The 22,027-nt window shown below is 42.0% G+C and overlaps 1 protein-coding gene across 3 annotated transcripts in view; it reads left to right on the top strand.

The window, feature by feature from the left end:
* The window catches only part of spega (striated muscle enriched protein kinase a), a 35,239-nt gene extending 14,535 nt beyond the window's left edge, over window positions 1-20,704 (top strand). For 2 of the 3 annotated variants that reach the window (XM_081614784.1, XM_081614781.1), the window contains 29 exons: window positions 10-168; window positions 302-491; window positions 1,357-1,586; window positions 1,666-1,785; window positions 1,859-1,963; window positions 2,165-2,386; window positions 2,466-2,589; window positions 3,345-3,517; window positions 3,599-3,711; window positions 3,785-3,953; window positions 4,294-4,393; window positions 5,379-5,579; window positions 5,919-5,976; window positions 6,061-6,138; window positions 6,544-6,716; window positions 6,806-6,832; window positions 6,912-7,064; window positions 7,871-7,913; window positions 8,006-8,071; window positions 8,390-10,979; window positions 11,070-11,240; window positions 12,936-13,058; window positions 15,990-16,154; window positions 16,435-17,002; window positions 17,291-17,530; window positions 17,600-17,823; window positions 17,906-17,981; window positions 18,633-18,782; window positions 18,872-20,704. In XM_081614784.1, the coding sequence (XP_081470910.1) occupies window positions 10-168; window positions 302-491; window positions 1,357-1,586; window positions 1,666-1,785; window positions 1,859-1,963; window positions 2,165-2,386; window positions 2,466-2,589; window positions 3,345-3,517; window positions 3,599-3,711; window positions 3,785-3,953; window positions 4,294-4,393; window positions 5,379-5,579; window positions 5,919-5,976; window positions 6,061-6,138; window positions 6,544-6,716; window positions 6,806-6,832; window positions 6,912-7,064; window positions 7,871-7,913; window positions 8,006-8,071; window positions 8,390-10,979; window positions 11,070-11,240; window positions 12,936-13,058; window positions 15,990-16,154; window positions 16,435-17,002; window positions 17,291-17,530; window positions 17,600-17,823; window positions 17,906-17,981; window positions 18,633-18,782; window positions 18,872-19,109 (7,049 nt within the window). In that variant the 3' untranslated portion in view covers window positions 19,110-20,704. The remainder of the gene's footprint in view (window positions 1-9; window positions 169-301; window positions 492-1,356; window positions 1,587-1,665; window positions 1,786-1,858; window positions 1,964-2,164; window positions 2,387-2,465; window positions 2,590-3,344; window positions 3,518-3,598; window positions 3,712-3,784; window positions 3,954-4,293; window positions 4,394-5,378; window positions 5,580-5,918; window positions 5,977-6,060; window positions 6,139-6,543; window positions 6,717-6,805; window positions 6,833-6,911; window positions 7,065-7,870; window positions 7,914-8,005; window positions 8,072-8,389; window positions 10,980-11,069; window positions 11,241-12,935; window positions 13,059-15,989; window positions 16,155-16,434; window positions 17,003-17,290; window positions 17,531-17,599; window positions 17,824-17,905; window positions 17,982-18,632; window positions 18,783-18,871) is intronic. The other variant, XM_081614783.1, reaches the window with a different exon arrangement.
* The last annotated feature ends 1,323 nt before the right edge of the window (window positions 20,705-22,027 follow it).

Here is a 22,027-nt window from a genome sequence, read left to right as displayed (position 1 = left end):
TACCTCCAGAGGAGCTGACCTCAAATGCAAACCTAAGAGTCGCTCCATCCAGAGAACCTCTGTTCACTCGCAAACTGGACATCCTGGAGGTCATCGAAGGACGCACCACACGCTTTGACTGTAAGGTGAGCGGATCACCTGCCCCGCGAGTCACATGGATGCATTTTGGTAAGGAGCTTCAGATTGGTTGTGTGTTTTGGAATTTCGAAATCCTGAACACTAAACAAAAAAAAAGAAACACCAACCTCTCATCAAAGAAAATGCTTTTTAAATGTTCTGTTTCACTGCTAACTTCTGTCAGAGACACGAGTGGAAGAGAATGATAACATTCACATCCTTCAAGAAGGAGGTCGTCACTCACTTGTCATCTCCCACGTTAGCAGCGACAAAGAGGGTTTCTACACCGCAATCGCTCAGAACGTTTACGGAAAGTCCGAAAGCACTGCAGAGCTCTATGTGCAGGAATCACGGGCTGCCATCTCCTCCCACATGTAAGAGAAGTTATTTCTATATAATACCTTATGCTACTCTACACACCCATTGAACTTCTCCCTATTTATGATGTGACAGACGTCCACAATTTCCAATGTATTTTTTGGAATTTGCAATTATAATAGATAGGGTGCCGGTGCAGGAGCAACAGTTGAGTGGTTTCAATCGAAGCAGCAGTGGATACACTTCCACTAATCCACTAATAGTGGAGCTAATTCTTTTGTTTAGCACGTTAGCATTTTTGCTAACTTTGATAGCATTTACCATTCTTAGCTTCTCCTAAATAATTTTTTTTTAGATAAATTCTAAAATGCTAATTTACTTCGCTATTTAAAAAAAATTGAAGAATATAACACTTACATGAACAACCAGCACAATTAATATTACATGCAAAAATTCACATATATGAATTGCTTTTTATGTGGTGGGTATCAACATGTTTGATTTTATAGCTTGAGCATTAGCTTATGCTAAATACCATGTTGTTATATGACCAGTGTTTTAAGGTTAGCAAAACTAACTGTTTTGGTTAGCAGTGCCGACCAATGGATAAAATATGTGTTAGAACGGCAAAGTCATCACCTGAGAATCAGTTACAAGCCGCTCTCCACGCAATCCAACTGAGTTTGAACTATTTTGCAGAGAGGAATGGGCAAAATGTAAAGTTTCTCAATTTGTGAAGCAGGCAGAGATAAAATCCAGAAGAACTGCAGAGAAATGTGGTTTCATGTATCGTTTTCTCTTCCTCTTCACAATCAGAAAGTGCCTCACATAAAATCCTCTAAATATACATTGTAGCTATTACATGAATAGCTAAATTGTTATGTCAACTTTGAATTCATGTGATTTACAATCTTTCTCCAGGGCCAAGTTAGAGAAGATGCCATCCATCCCTGAGGAGCCTGAGGTTCTGGAAAACGAGTTGGAAAGAAGAACCATGCCAGATTTTGTCAAACCTCTGGCGGATGTGGAAGTAATCGAAGGGAAGGAAGCCATGCTGAAATGCAAAGTGTCTGGCCTGCCCTACCCAACCATCACCTGGTACCACAATGGCAAACGGATTGAGAGCAGCGAGGAGCGCAAAATGACTCAGCGTAAGCGGGCAACCAGATCACAAACCAATCAAAGGCCTCTCTGAAGGAAGTAAGGAAGAAATTTGCATGTGTTCTCCAGACAGGGATGTCCACAGCCTGGTCATCCGGGGCGCCTGCCACACTCACGGGGGCGTCTATAAGGCGGTCATCTCCAACAAAGTGGGCAAGTCAGCCTGCTACGCTCACCTCTACGTTACGGGTAGGGAGCGTTCTGAAGTTCTGCTTGAAAAGTTTTCAGGATTTTTTTCTGATATTTTGTTTATTTCAACCAGATATTGTTCCTGACCCTCCTGATGGTCCTCCGGTTGTTGAAGCCATCACAGGGAAAACCATAACCCTCTGCTGGAAGCGACCGAAGAGGCTCGACCCTTCACTGGGTAGGTTCTTTACTCAGCATATTTATGAGAAACGTTTTACCCAAAGAAGGAATGCCTATAAATATTTTACTACCACAGGTTTTGGTTTAAATTTAAGCTAGCTTCAGATGCCAATTATAGCCCGCATGTGTTTGATGTCTATATCTGGATCTTAAGCACCTCACTGTCTTTGGCTGTCACCCAGGTGACGTATATAAACAGCATGTGTACTTGCAGATGCCAGCTCGTTGCTGTTCATGGTCCAGCAGCAGCCTCTGGGATCTATCCAGTGGTCTGTTGCGGCTTCTAACTTGAAGGAGACAAATTACACTGTCACCTCCCTGTCCAAGGGAGTCCGTTATGCCTTCAGGGTCCTGACATCGACCGGGAAGACTCTGAGCAAACCTTCCCCCTCCACTGATCTGGTCCAGTTGCTGGACAAAGGTACTACATCTGCTCCTGCTGCTGTCAAATCAGCTCTGAGGAGAAATAGAACATGTTGTTCAACCCTCTCCTTCTCCAGGGCCATATTTAAGGAAGGCACCAGTTATTCTGGACAAACCCGACATTGTGTTTGTGGTGGAGAACCAACCTGCTAACGTCACTGTCACGCTGAACCATGTACATGCAGTGGTGACCTGGAAAAGGTTTGTTAATATCATAAACATGTTTCTTTTAGTGACATCACATCAAAAGTTAAGTATTAAATATATTTTTGTTATTAGAGAACCCCTACCGACTTCACTGTTATTGACACCAGGGTGTAAAGAAAATGGATGGATGGATGGATGGAGTAGTTAGAGAATCAAATATAGTTTCTCCATTTATTTTTATACTGTCAGTTTTATGTAAAATATGTCTATTTTTAATAAAAGTTACATACCCCAGATTTAACATATTACAAGACACTTTGCTTCTTTGACATTGTGAACTAGTCATAGTAATTTTTTTATGATCATTTCTATCAGTGGCGCGTACCGCTAACTCAAATGTTAGCTGCGTTAATCCTAAAGCCCTAATCCTGAGAGCTAGCTCTGCTAATGCTAAATCGCAATACAAACATTGTGTTTAGCTCAATTCAGTTCAAAGAATATCTGCTCTGGAGTTAATTTTAAACCTTTGATTCGGTTAATTTTGATATAACTTACATGTTCTAACTATCTTAAAACATCAACACAGATGTTGAACTTTATTTTCTGGATACAAAATAGTCAACTAAAATAGTGCTGCAGAATTTATATGAAAAAATAAATTCAAGAGAAGTTTGGTGCATTAAACGCTTTGAAAACAAACAAAAGCGCTGAGGGAAAAGTTTGTGCTAACAAGCTAATAGCCTTGCTAGCATCTCTTAGCATCTCTGAAGAAAGTAGAATCGCTAAGAAAGCATCTCTGCTTCCTTCAGGAGGGGAGTTGCATTGATTAACAGACTAGGAGTGTATGAGATGAGCATGCCAGACGACGATCAACACACCCTGAGGATCCAGCGGGTCAGAACCTCTGACATTGGCCAGCTGGTGGTCACCGCAAGCAACCAGTTTGGCAGCGACCTCTGCACACTGCAGCTGGCCATGGCAGGTCAGCTACCTCCAGTATTCAATCAAGAAGTCAGAAAACATCCTGCACTGCAGCTGTTTACCTCTTTGTCTTCTTCCATAGTTCTTCCTAAATTTGAGTCTATCATGGAGGACGTGGATGTGCACATTGGGGAAACTTCACATCTGGCTGTGGTGGTGGAGGGGAAACCAGATCCAGATATTCTGTGGTTTAAGGTAATATTTCCCAATTTTAAATAAATTTTGGCATCATCAACTCTAGTTAATCTTCCTTGTTGCTCTGCTGCAGGATGATCTCCTTCTCTCTGAGAGCAGCCACTTCACGTTTGTGTATGACGACCCGGAATACTCCCTGGTCATCCTGAGTGCCAAGCAGGAACACTCAGGCGTGTACACCTGCACCGCCAAGAACGTGGCTGGCTCCGTGTCCTGCAAGGCCGAGCTCACGGTTCACACAGGTGCAAAGTCCCATGTTGAAACATGCTTGAAAACAAACGACATGATTTAAAAGCACAGAAAAGCAGCAGTCTCTGTGTGAGATTTACAGCTTAGATGAAAGCCTGTCTTTGTGCTGCAGCAGATTCTACCCGTGTCAGCTAGTTGTTGTTGGAAATTGCTTTGTAAATCTGCTCCATATGGGAGAAACCACAAGGTGTTCTGCAGCTATAATATGAAACCATCTGTCACTGGTCTGACACACACTCACTCACACACACACTCACACACACACACACACACACACACACAACACACACACGCACGCACTGTTTTAAACGTCTGTGTCTGTGCTTCATGCAGAGCGAAAAGCGGCAGCCGAGCCAGTGGAAGACGAGGGGACCATTCTGAGGAAGATGAGGCATTTGACGGATTATTATGATGTTCACAAGGAGATAGGGAGGTGTGTGTGTGTGGAGGTGCACAGCTCCCCTCAGACATGGCGGGGGCAATGACATTAATAGTTGTGTGAGCGCTCAGGGTCGGCCTGCAGGGGCGGGGGCTGCATATGATGGTCTGAGAGGGGATGGGTTTGAACCTGCTTCACAACAGCAGACAGAAAGGGAGATGACTCACCATCTTGTGTGGAGTGAACGCATTAGCTGGCTGATGATTTGTTTTGTTTCGTCTCAGTGGAGACAACCGTTTGCTGATTGGAAAATGGAAAGCAGACCAAAGCTGATTTTCGACTAGCAAAAAAGGAGCAATGGCAACAAATTCAAACAATTTCTTACAACAAATAAAATGGAAAACAAAACATGATATTATTTATTTTTCTTGAAAGGTAAAAAATAATTAAATGTATATAGAAAAAGAAGAAAACTATTGATAAAATGAACAAAGTCTGTTGACAAAAACAGCTGAAATATCATAGCAAGGTGAAATGCGTTACAATCCAGAACAAAGTTCATAAAATACTTTCTGAGTTCTCAGCAGTAAGCTCCAACTCCCTAAGGACTGCTGGGGGAAAAAAATCAATAAAAATCATGTTCAAGATGCACCTGGCAAAACAGATGCAGTTTGATTCCCCCTTTCTAATGTTGCCCTGGGCAATTGCCCATATGGCCTGAATTACAACCAACCATCACATATCCAATCAGCCCCCTCTCTGTTCCTCTTTGTATTTTCTGAATCCCAATTGCTGCCAAAATCAAGAAATCACATTAGAACAACTAGGATTGACCTTATTGCTTTCAGGATGTGATGTAATCAGCTGTTCTGCTTATGAAAGCATTTGATTGGTCGGTTCTCAGCAAGCAGTTCCTCCTCCAGGTCTACTGCCTTTAAAGCCTCCTTGCTTTTTTGATGTAAAGCAGAGGGTAAGAGAAGTGGCAGCTCTGAGCGACTCTGTCCATCGTCCGTCTCTAATTGTATCACCTTTGTAACAGGGGGGTCTTTTCCTATGTGAAGAGAGTGACGCTGAAGTCTGAAAAGGTGGATTTTGTGGCTAAATTCATCTCCGCCCGAGGAAAGAGGAAAGCTTTGGCCCTCAGGGAGATGGATCTGCTTTCTGAGCTGGACAACAACCACATCCTTTATTTTCATGATGCTTTTGAGAAGAAGAACATAGTGGTGCTCATCACAGAAATGTATCCTTTAATTACGACTTTCCAGCTCTTAATGTTGAGCTGCGTTTGGAGAAAACATATTGATATCTTCCATTTTACAGTGATGCTTCAGAATCGTTTTGATTCACTCCAAAATAAAAGTGTGCTTAAATAATTCTGTAAAGGTTGGAAACCATTGATTCTGATGCGCTCTGCAGTTCCCTGGTGGGATGAATGAAGCAGCCTAGCTTCTCTTCTCTGACTCATCGCTGCTGGGTGGAATTAGCAATAGATAGCATGTGTGGGAGTGTTGCTCATTTGTAATTCATCTCTCACAAAGTCAACTCTCGGCTCAGGTTTTCCCTAAACTGTTGTTTGAAGATGTCACGAAGAAATGTTGGACAGGATGGCCAAGAAATCGACCGTCATGGAGAAGCTGGTTGGTGCTCCTCTGCTTGATGCACTGCAGTGATATTATGTAACACTACTTTACAGATGATCCGTTTTATCTCCCAACCTGCAGATTCGTAGCTGTGTCCAACAGATCTTGGAGGGGCTTAGATATCTGCACCAAAAAAATATAGCTCACCTTGATGTAAAGGTATCATTTCATCCCAAATGCTATTTATTGAGTTAGAGGTACAGCAGAAGTGTGGTACTCAGAATTATTGTCTGAGGGTCAAGATGAGGTCCAACAGATTTACTTTCAGAAGTGGAGCAATACAGCTTTCATCATTGATATACATGCAAAACTTTATTAGAAATTCCTGGGGGGGTTTTAAAATGGGGAAAAAAGGAGAAAAGAAATGTATAAAGTTAGGGAAAGGCTTAAAAGGAAAGAATAAGAAAATCATAGAGGGCATAGAGAGAAGACAAGTCAACACCATAGAAGTCTCTATGGCTACAGAAAGAGAGAAAACAAAACCAAGAAACCACAGCAACAAACAATGTATTAATAAGTAAGCACCAGCTAATCATACTACGTCTGCATTTAAATCCTCTTTAGCCTGAAAACATTTTAATGGCCAGTCCAGGAAGTGACCTCATCCGCATATGTGACTTTGGGAATGCCATCAAATTGGACACTTCAGAGGACTATTACTGCAAATACGGCACACCGGAGTACGTTGCTCCAGAGATCATTAATCAAACTCCAGTTTCCATAGCCACAGACATATGGTAAGCCAGCTGTCTCCGAATCCAGATAAATGACTGCTCACTCTGTTAGCATAATTAGCATGTTGTAATATGCTTCCTGTTCTCCACAGGCCTGTCGGAGTCATCACTTATCTCTGGTATGTTCTGGAGCTTCCAGTTTAGTCCTAAAATATGACAAATTCAGAGTAAAAGATCCCAAACGTCTTCTGATTCTAGTCTGACTGGAGTGTCTCCGTTTGCCGGTGAGAATGACAGAGCCACCGCGCTAAACATCAGGAACTACAATGTGGCATTTGAGGAGGGCATGTTTTCAGAGCTCTGCAAAGAGGCCAAAGGATTCGTCATCAAGCTTCTGGTGGTGGACAGGCTGTGAGCATCTTGTAGATCTAATCAGAGCCAATCATAGAATTTGATGCCTTAAAGGCATACCTTGTATAATAGACTGTATACCGGTACAGTGGACCCCGGTTTATTCACAGTATATGAATCGCAGATTTTTTGGTGAAAGGTACTGATTCCGCACTGATTGGCTGTACATCCAAGAGCAAATCAAAGAAGATATTAGCTTTCATGCTGTGGTAGTACTGAGATTCTTTCAGTTTGAACTATTAAAATAGGCAGTCACAGAGGTGGGGTTTGAGCTGTTTGCGAAAATTTAGCTGTTCACTGGGGCTGTTGTTGATAACCCCCACAAATATCAAGGGTCCTCCGTATATACCTCTGATTTGCATGTAAAATAATACATGGTTTTAATTTATATTAAAAGTGTGGTGTTGATTTATATTCAATCCCCTTTATTTGGATACTCCTTAATGAAATTAAGTACAAACAATTGCCTTCAAAAGTCAGCGAGTAAAGAGAGTCCAGCTGTTGATGCTAAATTGATTGGATTGAACTAGTGCAATGGCCGAGTCAAAGTCCAAACCAAAATCAATTTGAGAATTTGTGGACACACTTGTTCACCAAAATCTTAATGTGTTGCATCCACTTTACAATGGCTGGGCACTCAGTTTGTAAAGGTATGTCCCAAAAGATACAGTCTGTTGTCTCTGGTGGTCTGCAGGTATGCATGCCACACTTTTCAGATTTGTTTCGAAACCTAAAACCATGCCCATTTTTTATTGCACCACACTGTAAATCATTTATGTTTTTATCTTTTATAATTCCTCTTTCAGGAGGCCAAATGCTATAGAGTGCCTTCGTCATCCTTGGTTCAAGGTGAGCCATTATTTAAAAAAAATAATTCTTATGATAAGATGTATTTATATCTTTGCTGAAAGTCAATCACAATCCCCCTGTTTGCCTTGCAGTCACCTACAAATAAGAGCATTAGCACGGCTATGCTAAAGCAGGTTATTGCTAGAAGGTGCTGGCAGGTAAGATGAATGTCAGATTGTTACATTTGTAAATCAATGATGTGGACATAAAGAAACTCCAAGGTGGAACTGCCATTAAAAAAAACAACTTTTCTCTTCATTGAAGTTACTAGAATAATCACAACAAAGCCATGAATACTTCAGTGTATCCACTAAGTTGTTTGTTTCACCCACAAATGCATTGTCCTTACAAATTTGAAGGGATATAAACTTTCCAGTATTATATGAGATTTATTTCCACAAAGTAAAAATACAGATTTCGTGTTGTTTACACACCAGATGTAATGATTTCAGATGTTTTGTGTTGATTATTTCCAGCGTACCCTTATCAGCTATAAATCCAAAATGGCATTGAGGTCCATCCCAGAGCTCCTCAAAGACTCCTCCAGCCATGTTTCAATCGCTGTTGCTCGTCATTTGAAGGAAGGCTCCCCGTCTCCTTCTTCCTCGTCCGATTCAGACGCAGACGTGGACGAGCTTCCGTTTATTCCGATGCCCCTGTCCATGGTTTTCTCTGGATCCAGGGTCTCACTTAATGAGATTCCAGGGGACGAGGATGTCAGATGGCCGACCGTCTATGTTAATAGTACAAGGACAAAGGAAAATATGGATGTAGATGGTTCTACGGCAGAGGGGAATAAAAACATTACAGATGAAGTGGAAACTCAAAATGAGGAGAGAACAGGAAAGGCTAAACGAGAAGACCTGAAAAAAGGATCAAGCATCAAGTCTAATGAAGCACAGACAAGAGCCAGGAGGGCTACCATGAGGAGAGGCAGCTCTGCTGATTCAGCTCTGCTTCTCCACATAGACCCAGAGGAAGGAAATGCAAATGAAGACTCAGGGGCAGGTACGACGAGCCTAAAAAAGGCCGGTTCTATGGAACTGCCCAATCGCAGCCCGAGCCCAGGGGCTACAAACTTAAGTCAGGAAGATTATACCTTAAAACTAGAGCTAATGAGGCAACGGCTGCTCAGGGGAGGAAGCGTTGATAAAAAAATGAGCGGCCTACGGGGGCCGCTGTTTGAAACCCTTGGCATAGATGAGGAAAGGCAGACGGAGTCTCTTGAGAGAAGTTTGAGAAGATCCAGAGCAGGACTCTCAACACTTACCAGAGCAGCATCTTCTGAAAGGTCAGGAGATGACACACCAAAGACCAAGGTTTTTTGTAAAAGTGTTTCCTTCTCACAGGGGGATTCAGAGCCCATGCCCCTGCACCGTAGGTTTGGAGCCCCCTTAGAGATCCCATCTGCTTCCACTGCTAGGACAGAAGGGAAGAAACTGCAGGAGGCTATTTCAATGTCTGTGCTGACTGAACAAGCAACACTGGAGTCTGAATCAACCTCACCCAAAGAAAAAACTTCCTTTGCTCTCCCAGCAACAGAAAAAATGGACCAAGAGCAAAACAATTGCAATGTGGAAGGTTCAGATATAGATGAAACAACAGAGAAAAGGACCAAAGCAGATTGTGAAACATCTATTATTACTTCTAAAATTGCTAGAGAAGAGAAAGAAAAAGAAAACAACATGAATGAAAAGTTTAGAGTTTCCGCACTATCTCAAACATCGACCAAGGGCCAATCAAAATCCCTTGCTGCTGCACACAAACCAAATGACTCAAAATCCTCAGATACATCTTCCTTACCTGAGCATCCAGTTGTATTTGCCAAAGTAGCAACAGGAGACAGACCTGCTGGTTCTTCTTCCTCGTCTTCAAACCCCGATCTTACCATCATCCCTCGGCAACCCGTTCTCAGAACAGACATCAAAGACATTGATTCATTGGAAGTCTTTGAGGCCAAGTTTAAGAAGCGTGAGTCATCCTTAACCCGTGGCCTCCGCAAACTGACCAGAAACAAGTCTGAGGAGAAATCTCCGGTGTTGAGCCGAAAGACTGGTGAAGGGGGTGAGGACATTTACAGGCCAGGACCGAGAGGGGGGCCACTTGAAATAGCATCTAAGGGAATTCCAGAGAAATCTAAATCTGTCCAAGACTTAAGAGAGGTAGATCAGGAAACAGGCCTTAGTCTGATCGAGAGGTTTTCATTGAAAGGCAAGAGGTCAACATCTACTGAGAAAAAGGAGGAAAAGCAACCAAATGTACAAGAAACTGCTGTAAGTAAGAGGGTTTCATGGGCTATTGGTCGTAGTAAGTCTCTGGACACAAAGGATCTGGATGCTGCTGGAGCAAGGAAGCAGTCTGAAGAGCGACAATCCGGGAAAGCTGAGGAGTCCTCGGTTTCTGCCATGAGACGAAAGTTTGAGTCCAAAGTGGCAGGAATCTCTGCAAAATTTAGGAGCCAATCAGAGGAGAGGAAGGCTAAAGAGACTGGAGGTAGTCAGAAAGACCTTGAGCAAAGGGATCTCAACAAGGTCTCAGAATCCCCTGTTCTTGCAATATGTCACAAGTTTGAGAACAAAGTGGCGGGAATATCCTCAAAAATCCGCAGTCAGTCAGAAGAAAGGAAAGTAGATGGAGAGGGTAGGAACACACCTCTGTTTGCTCGGCACCGTCATTCCCACTCTGAAGGTCGTGGACTCAAAGGGATGGGTATCCCTGAAAATCAGCTGGCAAAACAAACCGGTGCTGCTGCATCGAAGGAATCCATTGAGTCCACCTCCAGCATCCATTCTGATAAAGCCTTGGAGAGTGACAGACGGTCGCGGTGGGACCGGTGGGGCTTAACCAGGACCAGGAGAGACAAAACTCCCTCCCAGTCTGACTTACCCTCAACTGCACCCAAAGAGGAAGGTCTCACAAAAAGCCAGCAGTTCATCCGCTCTGCTTCTGATTTTGCTCCGGTGTTCCACATCAAACTAAAGGACCATGTCCTATTAGAGTGGGAAGCTGTGACTCTGAGTTGCCTTCCAGCTGGCAGTCCACACCCAGAGATTACCTGGATGAAGGGTAACCTTAACTCCAGAAGAGACCGATCTGTACAACTGAAATCCATTCAAACAGTGAAACTGATTTCTTTCCCTTTTTCCCACTTTCCAGATCGGAAACTGTTAGAGGTGACAGACAACCGGATCAAGCTGCTGAACCACCCAGATGGCAGGCAGCTTCTTACCATTCAGAAGTGCAGCCACAGAGACGCTGGTGTGTACGAATGCGTCGCTGCCAACCCAATCGCTACTGTCACCACCTCCTGCACGCTTTCTATAGCTTGTAAGTGGTTTCTGTTTTCCCAAAGCTAGTGAAATACATTGTTGATATGCTACTAGATTGGGGATTTGGGAATGCTAAAATGCATGCACGAGTTTGCAAATTACAACATGCTGAGCTTTCCTCACAGAGGCATACAGTCATTTTCCTAATGACACATTTTACATTATTGAATTTTAATTGCGCCGAGATTGGTACTAATGGAGCTGACAAGAATATTAACGGCAGCAGATTAGCTGTATGGAAGATTAACCTAATGGAGTTTTACTTTTCCAATATTTAGCACCTAATTAGAACAAATCTTCTTTTGCTGTTGTACTGATGATGATTGAAATTATCTTCTGTGGCTCATATCCAAACAATAAACCATGGAAATGAGACTAAAACATAATGGCAGCATTTTAAGACTGGAAAATAATTAATCTGATCAAAATACACTGTAGTGGATTATTTATTATTGGCCTAATTACTGTAAGTTAATGCTATTTTTTTTTTTCTTTTCTGATCCTACAAAATTATTTAAGGATGATTTTTTGGGGGAATTGGGCTGCTATATAAAGATTTTTCCACAGATTTTCCTTACTGGTCCTGGATAAAGCAAATGACATAATTAATATGTCAGCAGAAGAAGAGGGCAACAAGTAAATCTTGATTTATTTCGAGACGGACGACAAAATTCCATCATTTCAGCAACCATACCTCTCCTCATGACGCTCATGCACACCTCTGAAATTTTATAACTACGTGGAAAAACATGGCAGATAAGCATGAGCTCTTCTTGGTGGAGGTTCACAAAGACAAAACATCTTAATGATTTTGATATTATATATTGCACACCTTTAGATGCACTAGGTGGTGTAACTTCTATTTCTGTTCTGACCAGCATTGGTACTCTAATGTGCGTGTCTTTCTGATTCTTCTTTAGTTTCTCTGTTCCAGAGCCGAAGAAACTAAATGCTGCCTCCACCTAGTTCTGAAAACTCTAAACAAGCAGCTCTCTGATTAGCTACATTCTTTATTCTGTCCAACAACTTTTAAATATATATTTGACTCACAAGTATTGATTGCCTTATAGTGATTCTTAAATATCCTTAATCTTTTTTAGTTTATGTTCCTATTAAGCACTTTATGTATTGATGGTGCTCTACAAATAAAATTGGCATCAGCTGAGGTTAAAGAACTTGTTAGCCAATGAAATATAGTAATTACTGCGGTACTTTTGAACTGTAGGCTTATATTTATAAGGCTTATTTTGGAATAGTCTGTCCTTTGATGACTCATCAGTGTTATTGGTGTAAAACTGCTTGACTTAAATGTTGGCTGCTTTCACTAAGTGTGTGCCAGAAGAAAGAAAATAGGTTTCATTTAGAAATTGCATAAAATGGCATTATTTGACTTTTTTAAGGTTTTGTTGGCTCTAGTGGGCTTTATTTGAAGGTAGTTCAACAAGAAAGAGGGTAGTGAGAGAGGGGGAAGACATGCGGCAAATGTCACCAGGTCGAGAATCAAACCTGCGATCACCGCCATAAGTGCTTTGCCCTTGCTCCACCACAGCACGCCACTATTATATTGGACATTTTTAACATTCTAGCATAAAAGCTGCTAAAAATTAATAAATGCTCATTGCCATTTTTAATAAATACTTGCCTGATTTGTTGGGTTTTTTTCCTCCATTACCTCTCCCATTCTTCACTCAAGCTGTTCCAAAGCGACCCGGAACCCCTGAAGTAGCTCAGACCTACAACAACACGGCTCTGGTTCTGTGGAAGCCGTCGGACACAAAATCTCCCTGCAGCTACTCTCTGGAACGGAGAAGTGAAGGTGAGCAAGTCAGAAAACATCCTCGCAGCATCTGGGATGAAATGCCTGTTTTATTTGTGTGCTACTGTCAGTAACATGGAGAGGTAACAGTGAATCATTTCAGGCCCAGAGCTGGTGGTGTTTGACAGGCTCTGAATATGAAGGATTCTGTTGGGAAATTAGCTCCCCGATCCATAAAGAGTGTCTTAATGACATCCAATGAGTCAGCTTCCAAGTGGATAATGGTTTTAGCAGGGCTTTCTATCTTCACTCTGCATCATCGCTGAAGTGCACTGGTTACAGTTACAGATACTTCATGGTTGCTAGGCAGAGTGGAAGAGTCTGGAATGTGGTTCCATCCATCCATCCATCCATCCATCCATCCATCCATCCATCCATCCATCCATCCATCCATCCATCCATCCATCCATCCATCCATCCATCCATCCATCCATCCATCCATCCATCCATCCATCCATCCATCCATCCATCCATTTTTTTCCGCTTTATCCGGGGTCGGGTCGCAGGGGCAGCAGCTTAAGAAGGGAGGCCCAGACTTCCATCTCCCCAGCCTCTTCTTCCAGCTCCTCCGGAGGAATCCCAAGGCGCTCCCAGGTCAGCCGAGAGACATAGTCCCTCCAGCGTGTCCTGGGTCTTCCCCGAGGCCTCCTCCCGCCAGGACGTGCCCGAAACACCTAACCAGGGAGGCATCCAGGAGGCATCCTGACCAGATGCCCGAGTCACCTCAGCTGGCTCCTCTCGACGTGGAGGAGCAACGGCTCTACTCTGAGTCCCTCCTGGGAGACCAAGCTTCTCACCCTATCTCTAAGGGCGATCCCAGCCAACCTGAGAAGAAAACCCATTTCGGTCCCTTGTATCCGTGACCTCGTTCTTTTGGTCATGACCCAAAATTCATGACCACAGATGAGGGTGGGAACGTAGATCGACCGGTAAATCGAGAGCTTCCTCTGTTTGACTCAGCTCTCTTTTCACCACGACGGACCGGTACAGCGCCCACTTCACGGCAGATGCTGCCCCAATCCGCCTGTCGATCTCCCGCTCTCTTCTTCCCTCATTCGTGAACAAGATCCCCAGATACTTAACTCCTCCACTTGGGGAAGGACACCCTACCTGACCCGAAGAAGGCACTCTACCCTTTTCTGGCTCAAGACCATGACTTCGGTTTTGGAGGCACTGATCCCCATCCCGGCCGCTTCACACTCGGCTGCAAACCGCTCCAGCGAGAGCTGCAGATCACGACCTGATGAAGCCAACAGGACCACGCCCTCTGCAAAAAGCAGAGATGCAATCCTAAGGACACCAAAACGGATCCCCTCAACACCTCAGCTGCACCTAGAAATTTTGTCCACAAAAGTAATGAACAGAACCAGTGACAAAGGGCAGCCTTCCTGAATGGAAGGCATGTTGGTGGGATTGAGGAGGTCTTTGAAGTATTCCGCCCACCGGCCCACAACGTCCCGAGTTGAGGTCAGCAGCACACCATCCCCACTATAAACAGTGTTGGTGCTGCACTGCTTCCCCCTCCTGAGGCGCCAGATGGTGGACCAGAATCACCTTGAAGCCGTACGGAAGTCGTTCTCCATGGCCTCTCCAAACTCCTCCCACACCCGAGTTTTTGCCTCCGCAACCATCCCGAGCCGCATGTCGCTTTGCCTGCCGATTCCTATCAGCTGCTTCTGGAGTCCCACAGGCCAAAAAGGCCCGATAGGACTCCTTCTTAAGCTCACCACCAGATCGTGTGTGAGGTTTCAGCCTCTAATTTTTAAATATTTCAAGTGGCATGTTTTCTTCCTTGTGTCTCTTTATCTTCATGTTCTTTTCTTCTTTTTGACTTCCTGCCTTCGTCCTTGTGTACTTTCTTACTTCTCTCCTTATTTCATTGCTTATGTTCTTACATCCTTCCATTTAAGTTGTGTCTTTTATCCTCCCTTCTATGTATCACTCCAACTTTTTCATTTGACTTGTATTCTTCCTTTCTTCTCAATTTGTTTCCTTCCATCCTTGTCTTTGTCTCATTCAATTTTTCTCTTTTCTTATTTCCTGTCTTCCTTCTTCCTTGTTTCGTCCTCACTTTCTTCTGTTTCTTGATGCGTTTCATTCTTGTTTTCTTCCTTCCTTTTTTCCTTTATTCCTTATTCCTTTATTTATTCCTTTAGTCCCCTCTTTCCTTCTTTACTTTCTTCCCTTCTTTCCTTCCTTCCTTCCTTCTGTCAGTTATTGCATTTTTTCCTACTTTGTTTTATTTTCTTCCTATTGTCTTTACTTGATTCTGTTCTTTTCTTTCATTTTGTCACTGTTTGTTCACTTTTTCACTTCTTAGTGTCATCCTTTCTATTTTTGTATCCTTTCTTCCTTAATTTATTATTTCCTTCTTTTGTTCCTTCTTTCCTTCCATCCTTCTTTTCTTCCTTTTTGTGACCTGTCTTTCCGTCCTTTCTTCCTTACGTTTTTAGGTTCCATGCTTAAGCCCTGATGATTTTAAAACTAGCTTCTATAAATTCATACCAATTTTAGTATTTAATATTATAAAATGTGCGTAAATGTAAAGGCCTGAGAAGTCTGTAAATGAGTGTTAAAAAGTCTGGAATGTTTATGAACCCTGGATTTGGAGCAGAAGTTGAAGTATTTATTAAAAATGTCTTGGCCTCACAGTCATATTTGTGTAATGTTACTAAATCGGTTGCTTATATAAGTCAAGCTGCTTTCAATTCATCTTAAGAGGGAATTAGACACTGTGACAGATGCTAAGCTAATTATTTACTTGATAAACATGCCAACACTCCCATCTAGTGGCCATAATGTTAACTACAATATGTTCTCTTAGCTTGATCTTGTTCATTAATCTTTTGTGTGTCGTAATGCTGAACTCGTGCAGCATGCTTCATTACTGTAAGTTTTTTTTTTAAATAAATCTTTTGTGTTTTTCTGTAGCTGATTCTAACTGGGTAACTGTGGCCACTGGGATAGCTGACTGTTACTACAATGTCACTGACCTTCCACCAGGGGGGGCCATTAGATTCAGAGTCTCCTGCGTCAACAGGGCAGGACAAGGTCCTCACAGTAACTGCTCTGTTCCAGTCATCCTGGACTCAACAGGTGAGTTTTTGCCTTAATATAGACAATCAGTAATATTATCATTATTGTGGATCAATACAGGAATGATACAGGAAGTGGAATTGACAAATTAGAGTAATAACCATGACAAAAGGTTATAATAAACAACTAAAGAAGAAAAAGTATGATGAAGTTATTCTCCATCTTCTCTTCTGCTTTATGACAGTTTCCTGATGCAGACTGAGATATTGAATGCAGATGTAGTTTCCATAACATCAGACCAATATCTCTCAGTGATCACTGTCTTGTATCTGTTGTGCAGAAGGAGGAGCTTCACCTGCAGTTGCTGTAGTAAAAACAGTCCCAACTCCACCTGAACCAGCGCTGAAACCTAACCCAGATGTCAGAGTCACTCCCACCTTCTCAACCTTTCCTCCTCCTCCATCTGCCCTGACCTCTGACCCTTCCATGGGTTTTCCATCACCGTCTGCTAGCATAAGCCCAGAGGAAAAGCAAAGCAGTGCTCTGCCTTCCTCCGGCACAGTCAAAGCCTCTCCGCCCTTCATCTTGTTCAAGCCCCAGAGTCCGATAAACGTGGTGACCCCTATGGCCCAGATTCCGCCTCCTCTTGTAAGCCCGCTCTCTACCCCTACCAAACCTTTGGTTGCATCCGTACCCAGCTATGTCCCCATCACCGCCGCCACGGCACACGTGGCTCCCACCCCGGTGTCTTTTTCCCCACCGGTCCTCCAGGCCTCCAGCCTGAGCCCCATTGCAGAGGGTGCCAACACCCCGATCAGAGGTACCCCATCTGGACACAGCACGCCCTCTACTGCTCTGAGACAAGGAGTTCCACAGAAACCATACACCTTCCTGGATGAGAAGGCCAGGTTAGACAGAATCTAACTGCATCTAATTGTAATTAGGGGAAAAATTGGAATACTCCATGAAACACCGTCCTGATATTCATGTTTAATCTTATTTTTTTATTTAGAATTCAAAATTCTGTTCAAAAATACATTTTCATCAAATAGAAATTAAATGTGTTATAACTCACATCGAAAAAGTGTCCTCAAAGAGTAAAAGAGTATGTCCAGTGGTATCTTAGGAGCTCCATCTTTTGATCAGATTAGATTTGTAGCTCCTGTAGCTGAAGCTGCTGTGTTTCCTGTGTCCAGAGGTCGGTTTGGGGTGATCCGCGAATGCAGGGAGAACGCCACCGGGAAGATCTACATAGCCAAAATCATTCCCTACAGCCAGGAGAGTAAGCAGATAGTGCTGAAGGAGTACGAGATCCTAAAGTCACTTCACAGTGAGAAGGTCATGGCTCTCCACGAGGCCTATGTCACACCACGGTACCTGGTGTTGGTGGCTGAGTACTGCACTGGCAAAGAGCTGCTGTTCAGCCTCGCTGACAGGTAGGAAGAAGAATATCAAGCTGATGTTTATAGACTCAGGCAGCTGTTGAAATGCTCCTTTTTTTTAAGGTTTCGGTATTCAGAGGATGATGTAGTTGGCTACCTGGTTCAAATCCTCCAGGCGGTGGAGTACCTCCACAACCGCAGAGTCCTCCACCTAGACCTCAAGCCTGAGAACATCCTGGTGACTAACCTTAACGTGGTTAAGATTGTAGACTTTGGCAGTGCTCAGAGTTTCAACCCCCTCAACCTGGAACCCCAAGGCACAGGAGCAGGAACCTTGGAGTACATGGGTAAGGATCCATGTCACAACTCATCTTCCACACTTCAAAACAAAAGCACACTTTGATTCTCAAACATCTTCCTCCTGTTAAGCTCCTGAGATGGTCAAAGGGGAAGTTGTTGGTCCTCCTGCTGACATTTGGACTGTTGGAGTCGTCACTTACATCATGTAAGTTTCATCACATCCTTAAAGTCATCATTTACGTTTGGAAGGTCAGTCTGGATTCCTGATGTGAGAGAATTGGCATAACAGTTTGTGGAGATGATCTACTGGCAGGAGGAATGTTTTTTAATTCTGAATTTTCAAATCATCCATCAGCCCATCCATCTGTCCATCAGTTTGACTGACCATCTGTCCGTCCAACCATTTCATCTATCTGTGTGCCCATTTGTCCATCTGTTCATTTCATCCATTTTTAGACTGTCCCAGTACAGCTGTAGCTGCTATCCAGTGGCTTGCCACCATCAGTGTGTGCATGTTAATGACTCATTTCATTGTAAAGCATTTTTGAGGCTCCTGAAAAGCACTACATAAGTCTCATGTTATTTTATGTTATTTCTTTCATCCACCCTAGTAATTTAGGTTTAATGAGAGGAATTTATTTTCTGGCTGGCAAAAGAAACAGCTATCAAATCAACAGTCAAATACTAAAAACTTTGAGTATTTTTAAAACATGGCAAAGAGTCTTGGTTACCTCTGACTTCTCATACATACTTCACACAACCTCACTTATGGTATAAAGTGTTAATGGTTCGGTGTGATATGTTCTGTACTGCAGCTGCTGTCAAGCTTTTAATATTGTTTGTTCTTTTCTCTCAGGCTTAGTGGTCGACTGCCCTTTGAAGATAAGAACCCTCGGCAAGTTGAATCTAAAATCCTGATGGCCAAGTTTGACCCTAGCAAACTCTACCCAAATGTTTCCCAAAGTGCCTCAGTTTTTCTCAAGAAGATGTTGAGCAGTTATCCATGGTGACTGTTCATTTATCCAACACAATGTGATAAAAAAACAGCAGGATTTATGAGCATAAAGATCCTAAATTGCATTTGTGTGTTTTCAGGGCTCGTCCAACCACACGGGACTGCTTCACCCAGGCCTGGCTGCAGGACTCGTACCTGATGAAGCTCCGGAGGCAGACGCTCACCTTCACCTCCAGCCGACTCAAGGAGTTCCTGGTGGAGCAGGAGAGTTGCCGCACAGAGAGCGCTACCAAGCACAAGGTGCTGCTGCGCACCTATCAAGGCTCGCCACGCAACCCAGCGTCTGGCACTATGCCACACCTACCCAGCCCCAAGTGAACACTGGGCAGGAGCCGCCCCAACAGAACTACTGCTGACACCAAGCACCGTGGGCATACAGTTTTACCCACACGGGAATCCATGTGTTACTTTGGAACAAATAAAAACTCAACAGGAGCTGCAGACCACAGAGAATACATTCAACTCATATAAACTGTATTAAAAGGACAGAAAGACTTTTGGTTTTAGCCTCTTTGTCGTTTGTTAATTCTGACTTTGTCGTTATGCCCTACATTTTATATCCAGTGGTGGGCACACTTCCAGTGGAGCTAATTTTTCATTCAGCCATTTGCTAACCTAAAAAAGTACACTTAGCTTACCCTAAATTAATATTTCCAAATCAATTCTAAAGCACTGGTTGGTTGTTTTGTAAACTTTCAGTTGAAAAACGTTTGACATCTGCTACCAGTTCTGTTTCCTCTCATTCTTTTTCATTTTCTTTTTACCAAATAACTTTAAAGCAAACAAAAAACATACAGGAACAAAATAATACACAGCACAGAACAAGATAAAAACAAATAAAAAATGTAACTGAATTATAGAACATGGAAATTATGTCACAATTAAATTGGTTCTTGAGGGTTCTACAACCCTCTAGCTAATGCTAAACCCCAACTTAAGTTGGTACAAGAAACATACAGGAACAAAATAACACGCAGCACAGAACAAGATAAAAACATAAATAAAAAATGTAACTGAATTATAGAACATTAGCATTAGCTTCCACTAAATACAATGTTGGTGTAGTGCATTTGCATTAGCAGAACTAATCTTAATGATTAGGGCTTTAGGTTTAGCATAGCTAACTTTTCAGTTAGCAGTGCCCATTACTGTTGAAACCAAGATGCTTTCTTTAGTAGTTTTATCTTCAAAACCCATTTTTGTCATGCAGTTTGGTGGTAATCGTCATGCTAATGTACCACTATTAAAACTGCTAACTTATTCTACATTTTGTCTCATTTTAAAACACCATAAATATTGTTTTTCCCTTCTTTAAAATATGTTTACTTTTTCATGTTAATTTATTTGCATGTGTGTGCACATTTTTGAGTCAGTTTTCAATATAACTGTAAGGCTAAAAAGAAAAAAAATGTAATAAGGAAGATGCTTGTGATTGATGTTGAGTCTAAAGGGAAACTGTTTATGGGGAATCTGTCGTACAGCTTCTTGCTCTGTGATCAACTCTAAATCGTGATCCAGCTGTGAACAGTGGATTTTCTATAAAGTGTAATGTGACACTTAGTTGCCATAGTTGGTCAGTATTACAAGTCAGTTGATCTGGTTGCTTAAATCTCGGTCGTCCAGTCAGTGCCTCAGATAAACGTCAAAAATGTTCATATTTAATGTGTGTCTTCATCAGCTGGTTGTAGTATCTGGATATTACAAGAGGTAACTCATCCATACACACATTTAGGCAAATATACATGGAGTCCTTGTAACATTTGAATGCCTCATGTATTGCTCTATCAGTCCTTTTGTATGACTTTGGATGGTTCAAGATTTGTAAATGTACCCAGTTGTGGTGTTTATATGTGGAAAAAGATGAAAATGTTTTTATGAGATAGTATGTAATAAAATATTCATACATTTGAGAATATTATGTGTTTTGCTTAGTGTGGTTTAGGGTCTAAGGGAGCCCTGAATGGTAAGGGAACATGATCTAAACGTTATTTTTCTCTGACCGTAGAAGTTATCCGGCAGTCATTTTCACATGCAGAAGCATAGGGATAGCTGTGCTAACACACCACACAAATTCAGTCTATACTATAACAAGGAAAAAAAATCATTCTCACTTGGCATATTTTTCTACACTTTTTTATCATTGGGTGCTGTAAGGAGGTGTGCATACTTGACCCCAATATTATGAATCTTAATCCTAGTTTTCAGAAAATCCTAAGTAGTTTTTATGACCTTCTCTGTCTATAATTCCTTAAAAAGACTGAATATCAGAGGTGCTGTGGTGGCCCATAGGTTAAGCACAACCTACATAAGGAGGCCTTAGTCCTCAATGCGGTCATCGCAGGTTCGATTCCTGGCTTGATGACCTTTGGATAAAGATCATGAAGCCCTCTTGATTACCTTTATCATCTCCTCCCTCTCTCTTTACTTACATTCCTGTCTTAGCACTTTCAAATAAAGGCCACTATAGAGCCAAAACATTCTTAAAAAAAAACAACTTAACATCAACCGATAATAGCAACCTGCAATGGATTTAATGGTTATGAAATCCATTGCAAAGGTAAGAGTGAAATTGGAATGCGTTGATATTGATAATTAGGCAAATTTGACTACTTGGGAATACGCCATGAACTCAGCCGTGGGTGCCTTCTTGTGGCTAAAAGAGGTACTACTAAACACAAAAGCTAAAAAAGAAAAAAAAAGCGCCCAAAAACAAGTTTTTCTTCCTCGCTTACCCCTCAGGACTGAAAAGGAAAAAGAATAATCCATAATATATATATATATATATATATATATATATATATATATATATATATATATATATATATATATATATATATATATATATATATATATATATATATATATGAACAGCTATATCATGTCACTTGCAAGTTGCATTTAAAGAGCCTCTAAATCCAACCGAGCACTTTTGTAGCGTTATGGCGACTTTGGCAACAATTCTGGAGGAACCGTGTAGTAATAAGAATATGGATAAAAATCTCCTAGGACTGTTATTGTATATATGTGAATTAGACTTGAGGAAGTTATATGAAGAAAGACGTGTACCTGATATTGTGGCCAGTGCGGATGTATGCATATATTTATTATTTCGCAGTTAAGTTTTTTCCACAACATTTTTAATCGTAAAGGGAACAAAGAAATTGTTATGTTGCTCAAACATTAAAAAAATATATTGTTTTGCATACATTTTTTTATTTATAAAAATTACATAAACT

This window comes from Poecilia reticulata, chromosome 2 (assembly GCF_904066995.2).
Source record: "Poecilia reticulata chromosome 2, P_reticulata-male-v2, whole genome shotgun sequence".
Classification (NCBI taxonomy): Eukaryota; Metazoa; Chordata; class Actinopteri; order Cyprinodontiformes; family Poeciliidae; genus Poecilia; species Poecilia reticulata.
Note: the sequence above shows the minus strand (reverse complement) of the source record. Positions and strands in the feature narration are given on the sequence as shown.